General features: G+C 42.5%; 1 protein-coding gene across 1 annotated transcript in view; it reads right to left on the reverse strand.

Annotated features, from left to right (window-relative positions):
• Positions 1 to 13,930, reverse strand: part of LOC139366406 (diaphanous-related formin 2) — a 691,096-nt gene that overhangs the window by 516,200 nt on the left and 160,966 nt on the right. The window contains exon 7 of the mRNA XM_071103857.1: positions 4,846 to 4,985. Coding sequence (XP_070959958.1) covers positions 4,846 to 4,985 — 140 coding nt within the window. The remainder of the gene's footprint in view (positions 1 to 4,845; positions 4,986 to 13,930) is intronic.

Raw genomic sequence — 13,930 nt, forward strand, 5'->3', positions numbered from 1 at the left:
GTTTTTGTTTTGAAGTGTGAATTTTCTGAAAACCCATCTCCTACAGTCAGTCACTTGGTGGGTGTTTAATTGTTTTCTCAGTCAGTCATTTTGTTCTCTTCCGACTGGAGACTGATGAGGCGCCTCCTATAAAGAAGCATCCCCACTTCAAAGCTACTATTAAGCCCATTACCGGAGCTATGTGTTACCTCCAGAGCACGTGGCTACAGGCATTAAGCTGGGGTAAAGCTGGCGAGACCGATAGACACAGACGCCCTGGCAGTAGCTGTGTGATCACTACAATGCTCCATCTTGACTCTCCAGGCCTGACCTAGAAGAGGAGAAAACTCCTAGCGTCAGCAGCAATCCACGGCTGCCTGCACACAAAGGCCCCCAAATTGCCCAAGAGAAAATGTTAGTCATGCTATGAAGATTTTCCCACATAATGAAAAGTTGGAGCCAAGTTCAATTTTGGTCTAAATCTGTCTGGGGGATCTGAGTCGAGCAAGTCGAGCAAATTCAATATGAAAGTCACTGCTGGGATTTGAAGGGAGTCAGACTGTAATATTAAAGGCTTAGCACGAGGAACTCCAAAGCCGGGCTTTTGAATGTGTGAAGCAGTGTGTTCCCTGTGAAGAACCTAAGAACGCTCTTACTTCCTTTTATTAGGAAGGTATTGGTGGAGCATCAGGACAGGTAGTGGTATGTAGCTCAGAGGGGGTGAGCTCTAACCCTGCCAGAGGACAATTACCCCCAGATAGTGAACTCAGAAGTGGGAAGCGGAGCAAGCAAAATATAAATGTACATGACAAAAGCCTGTCGAGTTTGTGCATGAGTGGGTGTGAAAAAAAGTTCAGAAATACGTCTTTGCTTTCTGAATTCCTTCAGCTGCCAGCCCTGTGGCACTTCTCTCACCCTGCAACACCAGAGAAGAAGAAAACATACATATATAATTTTTTTAATGGGTGAAAAAACAAAAACTAACACCATTAGATACACCACCACACATGAACTCTCCATACATACATTGGAAAGATTATCTGAGTTGGCATCTTGCTTCAAGTCTGTGGATTAAAAGTGAATGAAACAACTTTTTGGAGAGTGGCGAGAGACGGAGTCGTGATAAGTGTAAATGAAGAAGTGAATGTCCAAACTAAAGAGGGGGGAGGGGGACTTGGCTGTCCACAAACAGCAGTGGTTTAATGAATTTCTAAGTCCCACTTATTGGTCTTTCGTTTCTTGTTTGAATAGCATAGCAACTTTCTTAATCATTCTTAAAACACACAGCCGAAAGAAAACAAAGCATCCAAAGTGTTTTTGGACAGCCGCGTTTAGCATTCATGATCCATCATGGTGGTTCGGGGTCATTTTGTACTGGTCAAATAATTATGCTGTATTGATCTTTCTCCCTGTGTTACTATCACACGCTGCAGTATACATTTCTCACACGGTCTCTGAAAATACAGGTAACTGCCAGACTAAAGGAACCACCAACATAAATGATGTTAATAGGGCATTGAGCCAGAACAGCTTTGATGCACCTTGGCATAGATGTGTCTGGAACTCTATTGTAGGAATGCAACGCCATTCCTCCATGAGAAACTCCATCATTTGGTGTTTTGTTGATTGTGGTAGAAAACTCTATCTCAGGCGCCATTCCAGAATCTCCTATAAGTGTTCAATTTGGTTAAGATCTGTTTACAGACGGCCATGGCATATGGTTTACATAGTTTTCATGCTAATCAAACCCTGCAGTGACCACTCGTGCCCTGTTGGTGGGGGCACTGTCATCCAATGGGGGGCATAGCCATGGTGGCCAAAATAATGGCCTGTCCAGCATTTTTATACATGACCCTACACATGATGGGATTTTAATTGCTTAATTAACTCAGGAACCACACATGTAGAAGCACCTGCTTTCAATATACTTTGTATCCCTCATTTACTGAAGTGTTTCCATCCTTTTTGGCAGTTATCTGTATGTTACACTGGGCTGAGTGATCAGCAAGTGTGGAGAGAGTTGAGCTGCATTCTACACTTTATCAAAATGGATAGACAGATAAAACACCATAGTGCCGTGTTCAACTACATTTCCAAATGTAGATATCAGCCATTTGTATAAGAGTACCTTAATAAATATAGAATAGAGCTACCCCAGAATTACAATCTGATAGATATGGAATATATATTTACTAACGCAATCATTTACGCCAAAGGAATTTAAAATGAATTCATTGGAACACATTTGTTGTTCAAACACAGGCAAACAGTTTGACTACCATGGTAAATGAGAGAAGAAGAAGTGAATAACTGGAGAACTTGTGAGTAATGAGCCCATGGCAAAACTGCAGGGTGATTTGCATTTTCTCTGCAAGCAATGTTCCTCCCTATACTGAAGAACTCACAACAAGAGCAACAGAAATAGTCAAAGCTGGTGGTCAGGTCACTAAGCTGGTAGTCATTGAAAGCAACAAATTTGAGCAGCCACATAACGTTTTGGCAGTGTAATATTCAAGGTGGTAACTTTGTAGGTGTTAACTATTTTGCCATTCTACCCTGGCCAGAAAGTACTTTTTACGTAGAATATTTTATCCAAGATAATGGGCGTCTACCTTTGTTTAAGTTAAATTAATTATTAAACTACCATGAAAGAGCACTTGCAATGAAGCCTGTCCTTACGTAGTCCACAGGTGGTAGGTACTGGAATTCAAAAATACAGTGCATTACGCAGCTGTGTTTTGCATGGCTGTTCCCAACACACCGACTATGGCAGAGGAAAGGTTACATTAACATAGTGCAATCAGAACACAGGCCGGCAAGTTTGATTTCCTGTGTGTTGTGATCCGTGACAATTAAGTGCATTCATATTAATTGTGAGTAACCTTCGTTATGCTCCAAGAGGCCAACATGTCCCCTCTATCTCCTCCTCCGCTCCCTTCGCTTTCAGTAAAACAATGAGAGGCCTGAAGAGGAGCAGCGGGGTGGGCTTCAAACAGCGCTGTGCTTCTCCCAGCCCCCCCATCTCACCCCAGGGTGCCTTTCTCCTGGCTAAGCTTGGCCTTCCGTGGGCGTCCAGGACGCTGCCGCAGAGCGCCGCTCCCTCCCTCTGTGGTCACGAGTTCACCGGTTTGAAAACATCCAGAGGGCGAACCTGGCCTCCCTCGGTCCCCTTGGCACTAACTGGCCTTTTGCCGTGTGAGGAGGAGTGGTGTGATTTTCATAGCTAGCGGTGCTGAACTTTACAGCTCGGCAAGGTGCAAAGGGAGCGTTATGTGGGTTTTTCAAACAGAAATGATTTACGCCAATTTCCCCCTGATTAATGTGCAGGCAGACAGAAGGTAAACAGCACAAAGGCAGGTCTGGGAACAGTTTTTCTGTTATCAGATAAAGCCAAACAATACAAATATGTCTTTATCTTAATGAAAGCAAGAACTTGGGAGGTTACCTTGAGGCGGAGTATTTATCCGTCATTGGTGGGATTTTTTCAAAGGAAGAGAAAAAAAAAGTTTTGCTGTCTACCTTGTTTTTCCAACTATGGTTTCTAGCTACACTGTTACTCAGCCACAGTGAGAAAGATGGGCGGGGGAATTTTCTGCAGAAATCTATTAATCGCTTTGGAGTGCAGAGCACGTTGTGTTGTTCTGTGGGTGTGCATGATCTTTCCAGTGAGACCACACCAAAGCCTAGTCGTTTTCCAAGCTGTTAGGATGCTAGGATATTGCCTCCGCTGTATCTCCCAGAACAAATAAATGGCCCTCTGGGGCTACTGCCGGGCCATCTCCGAGGATTGGGGGTCGGTCATAAAAGAAGATCTGCCACTCATCTGATAATCACTTTATATGCACCATTCATTGATTCACATTAAAAAACATATCTTCGACAGTGGGGCTTGGTGAATAATTGAGAGTGTTCGGCTGTCATTGAGGGTTCCTCCGGGCTGTTGGGACCAAATTAAATTTGAACATCCCTATCTACAAGAACGGAAGATGAGAACTTTGTGGGTGGAAAAAGGCTCCCACAACGCAGTTGCCGTGGCCTAATTATGGTTGAGTGACAGGCCCATCAAAGCTTGCTATAAACGGGCACAGGACAGAGAAAAACTGAATTATCTTAACATTAACTATTATCAAAACAGATTAAAAATAGGGGCTGTGGGAAGCGAATGCCACTCTTGGTGATGGGGGAAACAGAGAGATATTAAAGACACTCGATCTTATGGTGAGGGCAGCCATGCTTATTAAGGTCTCAGAGACAGAGAATGGCTGGCTTTCTGATGTGGAAAAGAGGGACTTCCTATCTATTAGAACCTAATGGATAGAGTGGTGATGGAATGACAGGCTATGGGCTTCCACTCTATGCTTGTTTTAAATGGGCAATGCTATGGGCTATTCTTGTTCAACCAAGCCCATCGCTCTGTGTGAATCAGAGCCTAAGAGATCTCCTGACATAGATCCAATTAGCAAATGGAAGGTATCCAGCAGATGCCAACTTCTACTGTGTTCACACAGGCAGCCCAATTCTGATATTTTTACCACTAATTGGTGTTTAGACCAATCACATCAGATCTTTTTCAGAGATTGGTCTGATTGGTCAATATACCAATTAGTGGAAATAATATCAGGATTGGACTGCCTGTGTGAACGCAGCAATAGATGAAGCAAATGAGGTCTGCATAAACTTTTTGTCAGAACTGTACTGAGAATTGAGTGAACGTCAGTAGATGTTCCCCATGAGGAGGGTAGAACATAACCAGAGGAACAGGTTGGCCAGAATGGAGGTTCATTTAAGGACACGTTGCACTTTGGAACCCTTAAGTTCCACCTAAGAATCAAAAGGCTTAAGTCAGTAAGAGAGTAAGGACCATACCTGACAGGGTTACTGGTGAGAGAGACACGAAGGGACTCCAGGCAGATGAGCAGCTTGTCCTCACTGATGCCAGAGCGCAGCTCGTGGATATACTCTTGTGATGACAATGTACACTCATGCTTGCTGTTCCTCAGTCCTCCCTGCAGAAAAAACGCACAGAAGAGATTCATTATTATAGTACGGAAACTGTAGTCTTATTACTCTGTTTGACATTGACCAGAAAATAGCCAATCCTAACACAGGGGAGCATACCAAAGGTATTACAAATACTAGATTAACAGAAAGAAAACAAACAATAGCAACACAGAGAAACCCATAACTTTTATTTAGCCACTGATCTTGATAACTGCATCACAAAAAATAAAGCCTTTAGCTGGGGGTGTTGTAGGTGTCATTTAGGATAGATTTATGGATATAGGATCTTATCAAGCTGAAGCCCGGAAGAAGGGTTCATGGCCAAGGGATCCTCATGTATCACACCTCCTCACAGCACACATCAGGAGTAACATATCAAAGCACTGTGGATTCCAGCAGGTGACAATGACTACTAGTACATTCTAAACTCAGCAAAAAAAGAAACGTTCCTTTTTCAGGACCCTGTCTTTCAAAGATATTTCGTAAAAATCCAAATCATTTCACAGATCTTAATTGTAAAGGGTTTAAACACTGTTTCCCATGCTTGTTCAATGAACATGCACCTGTGGAAGGGTCGTTAAGACACTAACAGCCTACAGACAGTAGGCAATTAAGGTCACAGTTATGAAAACTTAGGACACTAAAGAGGCCTTTCCACTGACTCCGAAAAACACCAAAAGAAAGATGCCCAGGGTCCCCGCTCATCTGTGTGAACGTGCCTTAGGCATTATGCAAGGAGGCAATAAATTGCAAAGTCCGTACTGTGAGACGCTTAAGACAGAGCTACAGAGAGACAGGACTGACAGCTGATCATCCTCTCAGTGGCAGACCACGTGTAACAACGCCTGCATAGGAACATCACACCTGCGGGACAGGTACAGGAGGGCAACAACAACTGCCCGAGTTACACCAGGTACGGACAATCCCTCCATCAGTGCTCAGACTGTCCTCAATAGGCTGAGAGAGGCTGGACTAAGGGCTTATTGGCATGTTGTAAGGCAAGCCCTCACCAGTTCACCGGCAACTATGTTGCCTATGGGCACAATCCCACCGTCGCTGGACCACACAGGACTGTCAAAACATGCTCTTCACTGACGAGTCGTGGTTTTGTCTCACCATGGGTGATGGTCGGATTCGCGTTTATCGTCGAAGGAATGAGCGTTACACCGAGGCCTGTACTCTGGAGCGGGATCGATTTGGAGGAGGAGGGTCCGTTATGGTCTGGGGCGGTGTTTCCCAGCATCATCGGACTGAGCTTGTTGTCATTGCAGGCAATCTCAACACTGTGCGTTACAGGGAAGACATTTTCCTCCCTCATGTGGTACCCTTCCTGCAGGCTCATCCTGACATGACCCTCCAGCATGACAATGCCACCAGCCATACTGCTCGTTCTGTGCATGATTTCCTGCAAGACAGGAATGTCAGTGTTCTGCCATGGCCAGCGAAGAGCCCGGATCTCAATCCCATTGAGCACGTCTGGGACCTGTTGGATCAGAGGGTGAGGGCTAGGGCCATTCCCCCCAGAAATGTCTGGACATTTGCAGGTGCCTTGGTGGGAGAGTGGGGTAACATCTCAAAGCAAAAACTGGCAAATCTGGTGCAGTCCATCAGGAGGAGATGCACTGCAGTACTTAATGCAGTTGGTGGCCACACCAGATACTGAGTTACTTCTGATTTTGACCCCCCCTTTGTTCAGAGACACATTATTCCATTTCTGAAAGTCACATGTCTGTGGAACTTGTTCAGTTTATGTCTCAGTTGTTGAATCTACAAATATTTACACATTAAGTTTGCTGAAAATAAAGGCAGTTGACAGTGAGAGGACGTTTCTTTTTTTGATTAGTTTAGATACTGCTTTTGTCCAACCACCTTCACCCACGCTTAACTCCCATGCTAAACTAGCCTTTATCAAATACAGGAAACAAGCAGAGTAAATTAGCAATTTTTTTGCAAAAACACGAGTTAAACATTTTCTTTGTGGATCACAGTGATTTGATCCATAATTTACATGGTAAACAGGGTAATGTCATTGACAATCTCCCAGTGGTGCTACCATGAAGAGGAGCCAAAACTTTGCCTTCCATCGCCGTATTCAGAGTGAGGGATATGAATGGGGATAGGGAACAGGGATGGGGATAGGGATAGGGAACGGGGATAGGGAACAGAGATAGGGATGCTCCGGATGTGTTCTAACTTCCCTCAATCAGCTAAGGCTGAACTGACACGCGGAGGTCTATCCCACAGGGAGCTGCCAACCCTCCCGACTAACATGCCTGCTGATCACTAGCGGCCATGCGTCCTCTAAATGGATTCCTGTGTAGAACTTTAAAAAAGAGGCTGGCACATGTTGCACAGACCCTCCCTGCAGCTGGCAAAGACAAACAGACACTTTCATCTCGCATGAACATACTGTTTTTATTGGGTTTCACTGTTGTAGAGCTACTGTGAAATAGCTGATGAGTCGATGCCTCATGTCTAAAACAGCATGTCTGTGGTCAAAGACGACTGCGGGAAGGGGCGCATCCAGGACTAGTGACTGAATTGTGTATGGGTAAACAAAAAACGAATCACTGAGTCTATCATGTATATTACAGGGCCTGTCCAAACAGTCCCCCTAGACTGGTTAAGTCATGACTTTCCCCCCATGTGATCAGATCAATCTGCCTAGATGACTGAATAGCACGGTATACACTAGAGGTCGTCCGATTAATCGGAATGGCTGATTAATTAGGGCTGATTTCAAGGTTTCATCATTTTGGGCGCCGATTTGCTGTTTAAAAAAATAAATAATTATACCTTTATTTAACTAGGCAATTCAGTTAAGAACACATTCTTATTTTCAATGACGGCCTAGGAACGGTGGGTTAACTGCCTGTTCAGAGGCAGAACGACAGATTTTCACCTTGTCAGCTTGGGGGATTCAATCTTGCAACCTTACAGTTAACTAGTCCAACGCAATAACGACCTGCCTCTCTCTCGTTGTACTCCACAAGGAGACTGTAGCTAGCATTAAACTTACCTTATAAAAAACAATCAATCCTAATCACTAGTTAACTGCACATGGTTGATGATATTACTAGATGTTATCTAGCGTGTCCTGCGTTGCATATAATCTGACTGAGCATTCAAGCATACAAGTATCTAAGTATCTGACTGAGCAGTGGTAGGCAGAAGCAGGCGTGTAAACATTCATTCAAACAGCACTTTCGTTTGTTTTGTCAGCAGCTCTTTGTTGTGCGTCAAGCATTGCGCTGTTTATGACTTCAAGCCTATCAACTCCCAAGATGAGGCTGGTGTAACCGAAGTGAAATGGCGCTAATAGTGTTTCAAACTTCACTCGCTCTGAGCCTTGGGGTGGTTGTTTCCCTTGCTCTGCATGGGTAATGCTGCTTCGATGTGGCTGTTGTCATTGTGTTACTGGTTCGAGCCCAGGGAGGAGCGAGGAGAGGGACGGAAGCTATACTGTTACACTGGCAATACTAAAGTGCCTATAAGAACAGCCAATAGTCAAAGGTTAATTAAATACAAATGGTATAGAGGGAAATAGTCCTATAATTCCTATAATAACTATAACCTAAAACTAATTACCTGGGAATATTGAAGACTCATGTTAAAAGGAACCACCAGCTTTCATATGTTCTCATGTTCTGAGCAAGGAACTGAAACGTTAGCTTTCTTACATGGCACATATTGCACTTTTACTTTCTACTCCAACACTTTGTTTTTGCATTATTTAAACCAAATTGAACATGTTTCATTATTTACTTGAGGCTAAATTGATTTTATTGATGTATTATATTAAGTTAAAATAAGTGTTCATTCACTATTGTTGTACAAAAAAAATTAAAAAAATAGTCTGATTAATCGGTATCGGCTTTTTTGGTCCTCCAATAATCGTTATCTGCGTTGAAAAATCATAATCGGTTGACCTCTAGTATACACTCCCACCAGTATCTAAACCCAAGACAACTGAATAGCACAGTATTCACTCCCACCAGTATCTAAACCCAAGATGACTGAATAGCACAGTATTCACTCCCACCAGTATCTAAACCCAAGATGACTGAATAGCACAGTATTCACTCCCACCAGTATCTAAACCCAAGACAACTGAATAGCACAGTATTCACTCCCACCTGTATCTAAACCCAAGATGACTGAATAGCACGGTATACACTCCCACCAGTATCTAAACCCAAGATGACTGAATAGCACAGTATTCACTCCCACCAGTATCTAAACCCAAGACAACTGAATAGCACAGTATTCACTCCCACCAGTATCTAAACCCAAGATGACTGAATAGCACGGTATACACTCCCACCAGTATCTAAACCCAAGATGACTGAATAGCACAGTATTCACTCCCACCAGTATCTAAACCCAAGATGACTGAATAGCACGGTATACACTCCCACCAGTATCTAAACCCAAGATGACTGAATAGCACGGTATACACTCACACCAGTATCTAAATCTAGGACAAAGAGCCAAGACAAATAAATAGTGACTTCTGTCAATCCATTCTCTGTTCTTGTACTCCCTGACATTTGTCATGTGAAAAATTCTACAATGAAACAAACAAAAATACATTGAATTCCAATCTTGTAAATCACCTTGTCAGATTACCTGACAGAGGGTGGCATTGTAGACAGAATTCTTTCAGAAAGACATTGTTTTATTCGTCACAACCTGAGAAAAACAACCTGCCAGCCAAAGTTGGGACAAAAACAAGGAATATGTTATTTTTATTTATTTTGTATTTAACCTTTATTTAACTAGGCAAGTCAGTTAAGAACAAATTCTTATGTACAATGACAGCCTACTCCGGCCAAAACCCGATGACGCTGGGACAATTGTGCGCCACCCTGTGGCACTCCCAATCACAGCCAGACGTGATAGAGCCTGGATTCGAACCAGGTACTATAGTGATGCCTCTTGCACTGAGATGCAGTGCCTTAGATCGCTGCGTCACTCGGGAGCCCAAAAGGTGGCATATCAACCTAACCCAGTTACAGGTAGAACTGAATTAATGGAGGTGGAGGAGGTGGAAACAGGGTGAAGAAACCGTATCAGAAATGTCTCGATTGCAGTTGAATGATCTTGAATCTGTTCATCTCTGAACTTAGCCGGTCCACACCAAGCATGTTGCGCTAATAGGCAGTTTGGGGATAATAAGCGGCTTCTTTCATCTGGAGGGAAGAGAGGTCTGGTAGCCGTCTCCCGCATGGCAGAATCAAAGAGAAAGAATCTGTCTGGTCTATGTGAGAGGAAGGAAGGACATCAGCGAGCTAATGACATTGTGGAGAAAAAACATCTAAGCTCATGGGGTGATTCTTGTTATAGTGAAAGGATACGTTTGGTCAGTATTGCACAACACACACACACTATATATATATATATATATATATATATATATATATATATATATATATATATATATATATAGTCTCTATCTATATATAGTCAGGTGAACGCTATGATCCCTTATTGATATCGCTTGTTAAATCTTCTTCAATCAGTGTAGATGAAGGGGAGGAGACAGGTTAAATAAGGATTTTCAATACTTGACACAACTGAGACATGGATTGTGGTTGTGAGCCATTCAGAGGGTGAATGGGCAAGACAAAAGTTAAGTGCCTTTGAACGGTGTATGGTAATAGGTGCCAGGCGAACCGGTGTGTGTGTGTAAAGAACTGCAACGCTGCTGCGTTTTTCATGCTTAACAGTTTCCTGTGTGTACCAAGAATGGTCCACCACCCAAAGGCATATCCAGCCAACTTGATTCAACAGTGGGAAGCATTGGAGTCAACAGGGGCCAGCATCTCTATGGAGTGGAATGCTTTCAACACCTTGTAGAGTCCATGCCCAGATTAATTGAGACGGTTCTGAGGGCAAAACTCAGTATTCGGAAGATGGTCCGAATGTTTTGTACACTCAGTGTATATATAAAACAAAATTAAACAAAAAGTAGCATAGCTATGAATCATTTAAAGGTTAAAGAAACCCTGCTTCTATGAATCCATGTACAGTACGTTATCAATCATATTATCCTCCAGATCGCAATATGCAATCTATCATCATCCAAAATTGTCCAATAGTGTGATTAGATGTTAGAATTGTTTTGTTGCATCACTTACAACATGACTTCCTCCACAGACATTCCACCTGACTTAAACACTACCACCCTCGCTGGGAAGTTAGCAGAGCTGCTTAAATAAAAGGAAAGATTTTACGCAAGCTCAAATTATCTGCACTTACATGTACATTATTCATCCTGTAAAATCTAATTCCATGTCTTCTACTTCTTTCTCTTTTTTACCAATTCTGCTCGCTCTCTCTTTATTTCCTCTCACACCACCTCTCCGCTTGCTTTAATTCTTATTGATCTCTGCACTCTATTCATCTTTGTCCTCTTGCTGTTCTGGAAATGTGGAGGGCACTGACATGACTGGCTGTGCGCTTACCTGACTGACTAATAGACGTTATCAGGCCACTTGGAAAGGTAATCAGCCTACTCATTACTCTGGATTGGAATAACCCCAAAGTGCTCCCTCTTTCTGGGACCTCTTCCCATGACTCTTGGCCCTCTATCTCTCCCATGCTAAGGTCTTTCTAGATCTTTTTTTAATTGATAGCAAGTTCCCATTTAGAACTGAATAAATCTTCACATCTGTAGTCAACGCTCAGTTTACAACTGTATTTCTTTACCTGTAACCTCTCCCTTTCTCCAATACACCTGGACCTCTGCTCGAAGCAAACCCAAAGTGTTTGTATGTTTCACACAAGTTACAGACACATAAATACCCCCAAGACATGCTAACCTCTCACCACTACAATAACAGGGAAGGTTAGCATTATTGGGGAGGTATGATATTTGTGCGTCTAACTTTGTCTCTCATCATTATTCAAGATTCATTCAGGACTATCCATAATCATGGATAGTCATTAATGTAGAAGTGTTTAGACACATGTTCTATTCTTATTTACAATAAAAAAGAAACTCTAAAATGACACAAAACATTATTTACCATTAATTTCTATGCAAAATAATCTGAAACAAGACCAAAACAAACAGCAAATACATCCATAGAGTCACAAGCTTGATGCACTGTAATCATTGCGTGCTATGAATATGGGACCAAATACTAAACATTTGACTACTTTATACACATAAGTAAATTCGTCCCAATAATGTTGGTCCCCTAAAATGGGGGGACCATAAACAAAAAGTGTTGTAATTTTTGAACAGTTCACCGAATATGGATACAGATACCCTCAAATTAAAGCTGACAGTTCACACGTTAACCTCACAGTCATTAATTATATAATTTCAAATCCAAAGTCCTGGAATACATAGCCAAAACAACAACAAAAATGGTTACTGTCCGAATACTTTTGGAGCTCACTGTATGTACAGTAGCCTTAGGCCGTTACTCTTCTCTATTTTTACAAATGATTTGCCACTGGTCTTGCAAGAAGCTGGAATGACTATGTATGTGGATGATTCCACACTATGTCACCATCCATAGCCAGTGAGTGCACTGAAATTCTAAATAAGAAGTTAGTCAGTAGCAAAAAAACTAGTCTTAAATATACAGTGCCTTGCGAAAGTATTCGGCCCCCTTGAACTTTGCGACCTTTGGCACATTTCAGGCTTCTAACATAAAGATATAAAACTGTATTTTTTTGTGAAGAATCAACAACAAGTGGGACACAATCATGAAGTGGAACGACATTTATTGGATATTTCAAACTTTTTTAACAAATCAAAAACTGGAAAATTGGGCGTGCAAAATTATTCAGCCCCCTTAAGTTAATACTTTGTAGCGCCACCTTTTGCTGCGATTACAGCTGTAAGTCGCTTGGGGTATGTCTCTATCAGTTTTGCACATCGAGAGACTGAAATTTTTTCCCATTCCTCCTTGCAAAACAGCTCGAGCTCAGTGAGGTTGGATGGAGAGCATTTGTGAACAGCAGTTTTCAATTCTTTCCACAGATTCTCGATTGGATTCAGGTCTGGACTTTGACTTGGCCATTCTGACACCTGGATATGTTTATTTTTTAACCATTCCATTGTAGATTTTGCTTTATGTTTTGGATCATTGTCTTGTTGGAAGACAAATCTCCATCCCAGTCTCAGGTTTTTTGCAGACTCCATCAGGTTTTCTTCCAGAATGGTCCTGTATTTGGCTCCATCCATCTTCCCATCAATTTGAACCATCTTCCCTGTCCCTGCTGAAGAAAAGCAGGCCCAAACCATGATGCTGCCACCACCATGTTTGACAGTGGGGATGGTGTGTTCAGGGTGATGAGCTGTGTTGCTTTTACGCCAAACATAACGTTTTGCATTGTTGCCAAAAAGTTCAATTTTGGTTTCATCTGACCAGAGCACATTCTTCCACATGTTTGGTGTGTCTCCCAGGTGGCTTGTGGCAAACTTTAAACGACACTTTTTATGGATATCTTTAAGAAATGGCTTTCTTCTTGCCACTCTTCCATAAAGGCCAGATTTGTGCAATATACAACTGATTGTTGTCCTATGGACAGAGTCTCCCACCTCAGCTGTAGATCTCTGCAGTTCATCCAGAGTGATCATGGGCCTCTTGGTTGCATCTCTGATCAGTCTTCTCCTTGTATGAGCTGAAAGTTTAGAGGGACGGCCAGGTCTTGGTAGATTTGCAGTGGTCTGATACTCCTTCCATTTCAATATTATCGCTTAGACAGTGCTCCTTGGGATGTTTAAAGCTTGGGAAATCTTTTTGTATCCAAATCCGGCTTTACACTTCTTCACAACAGTATCTCGGACCTGCCTGGTGTGTTCCTTGTTCTTCATGATGCTCTCTGCGCTTTTAACGGACCTCTGAGACTATCACAGTGCAGGTGCATTTATACGGAGACTTGATTACACACAGGTGGATTGTATTTATCATCATTAGTCATTTAGGTC

This window comes from Oncorhynchus clarkii, chromosome 14 (genome assembly GCF_045791955.1).
Source record: "Oncorhynchus clarkii lewisi isolate Uvic-CL-2024 chromosome 14, UVic_Ocla_1.0, whole genome shotgun sequence".
NCBI lineage: Eukaryota > Metazoa > Chordata > Actinopteri > Salmoniformes > Salmonidae > Oncorhynchus > Oncorhynchus clarkii.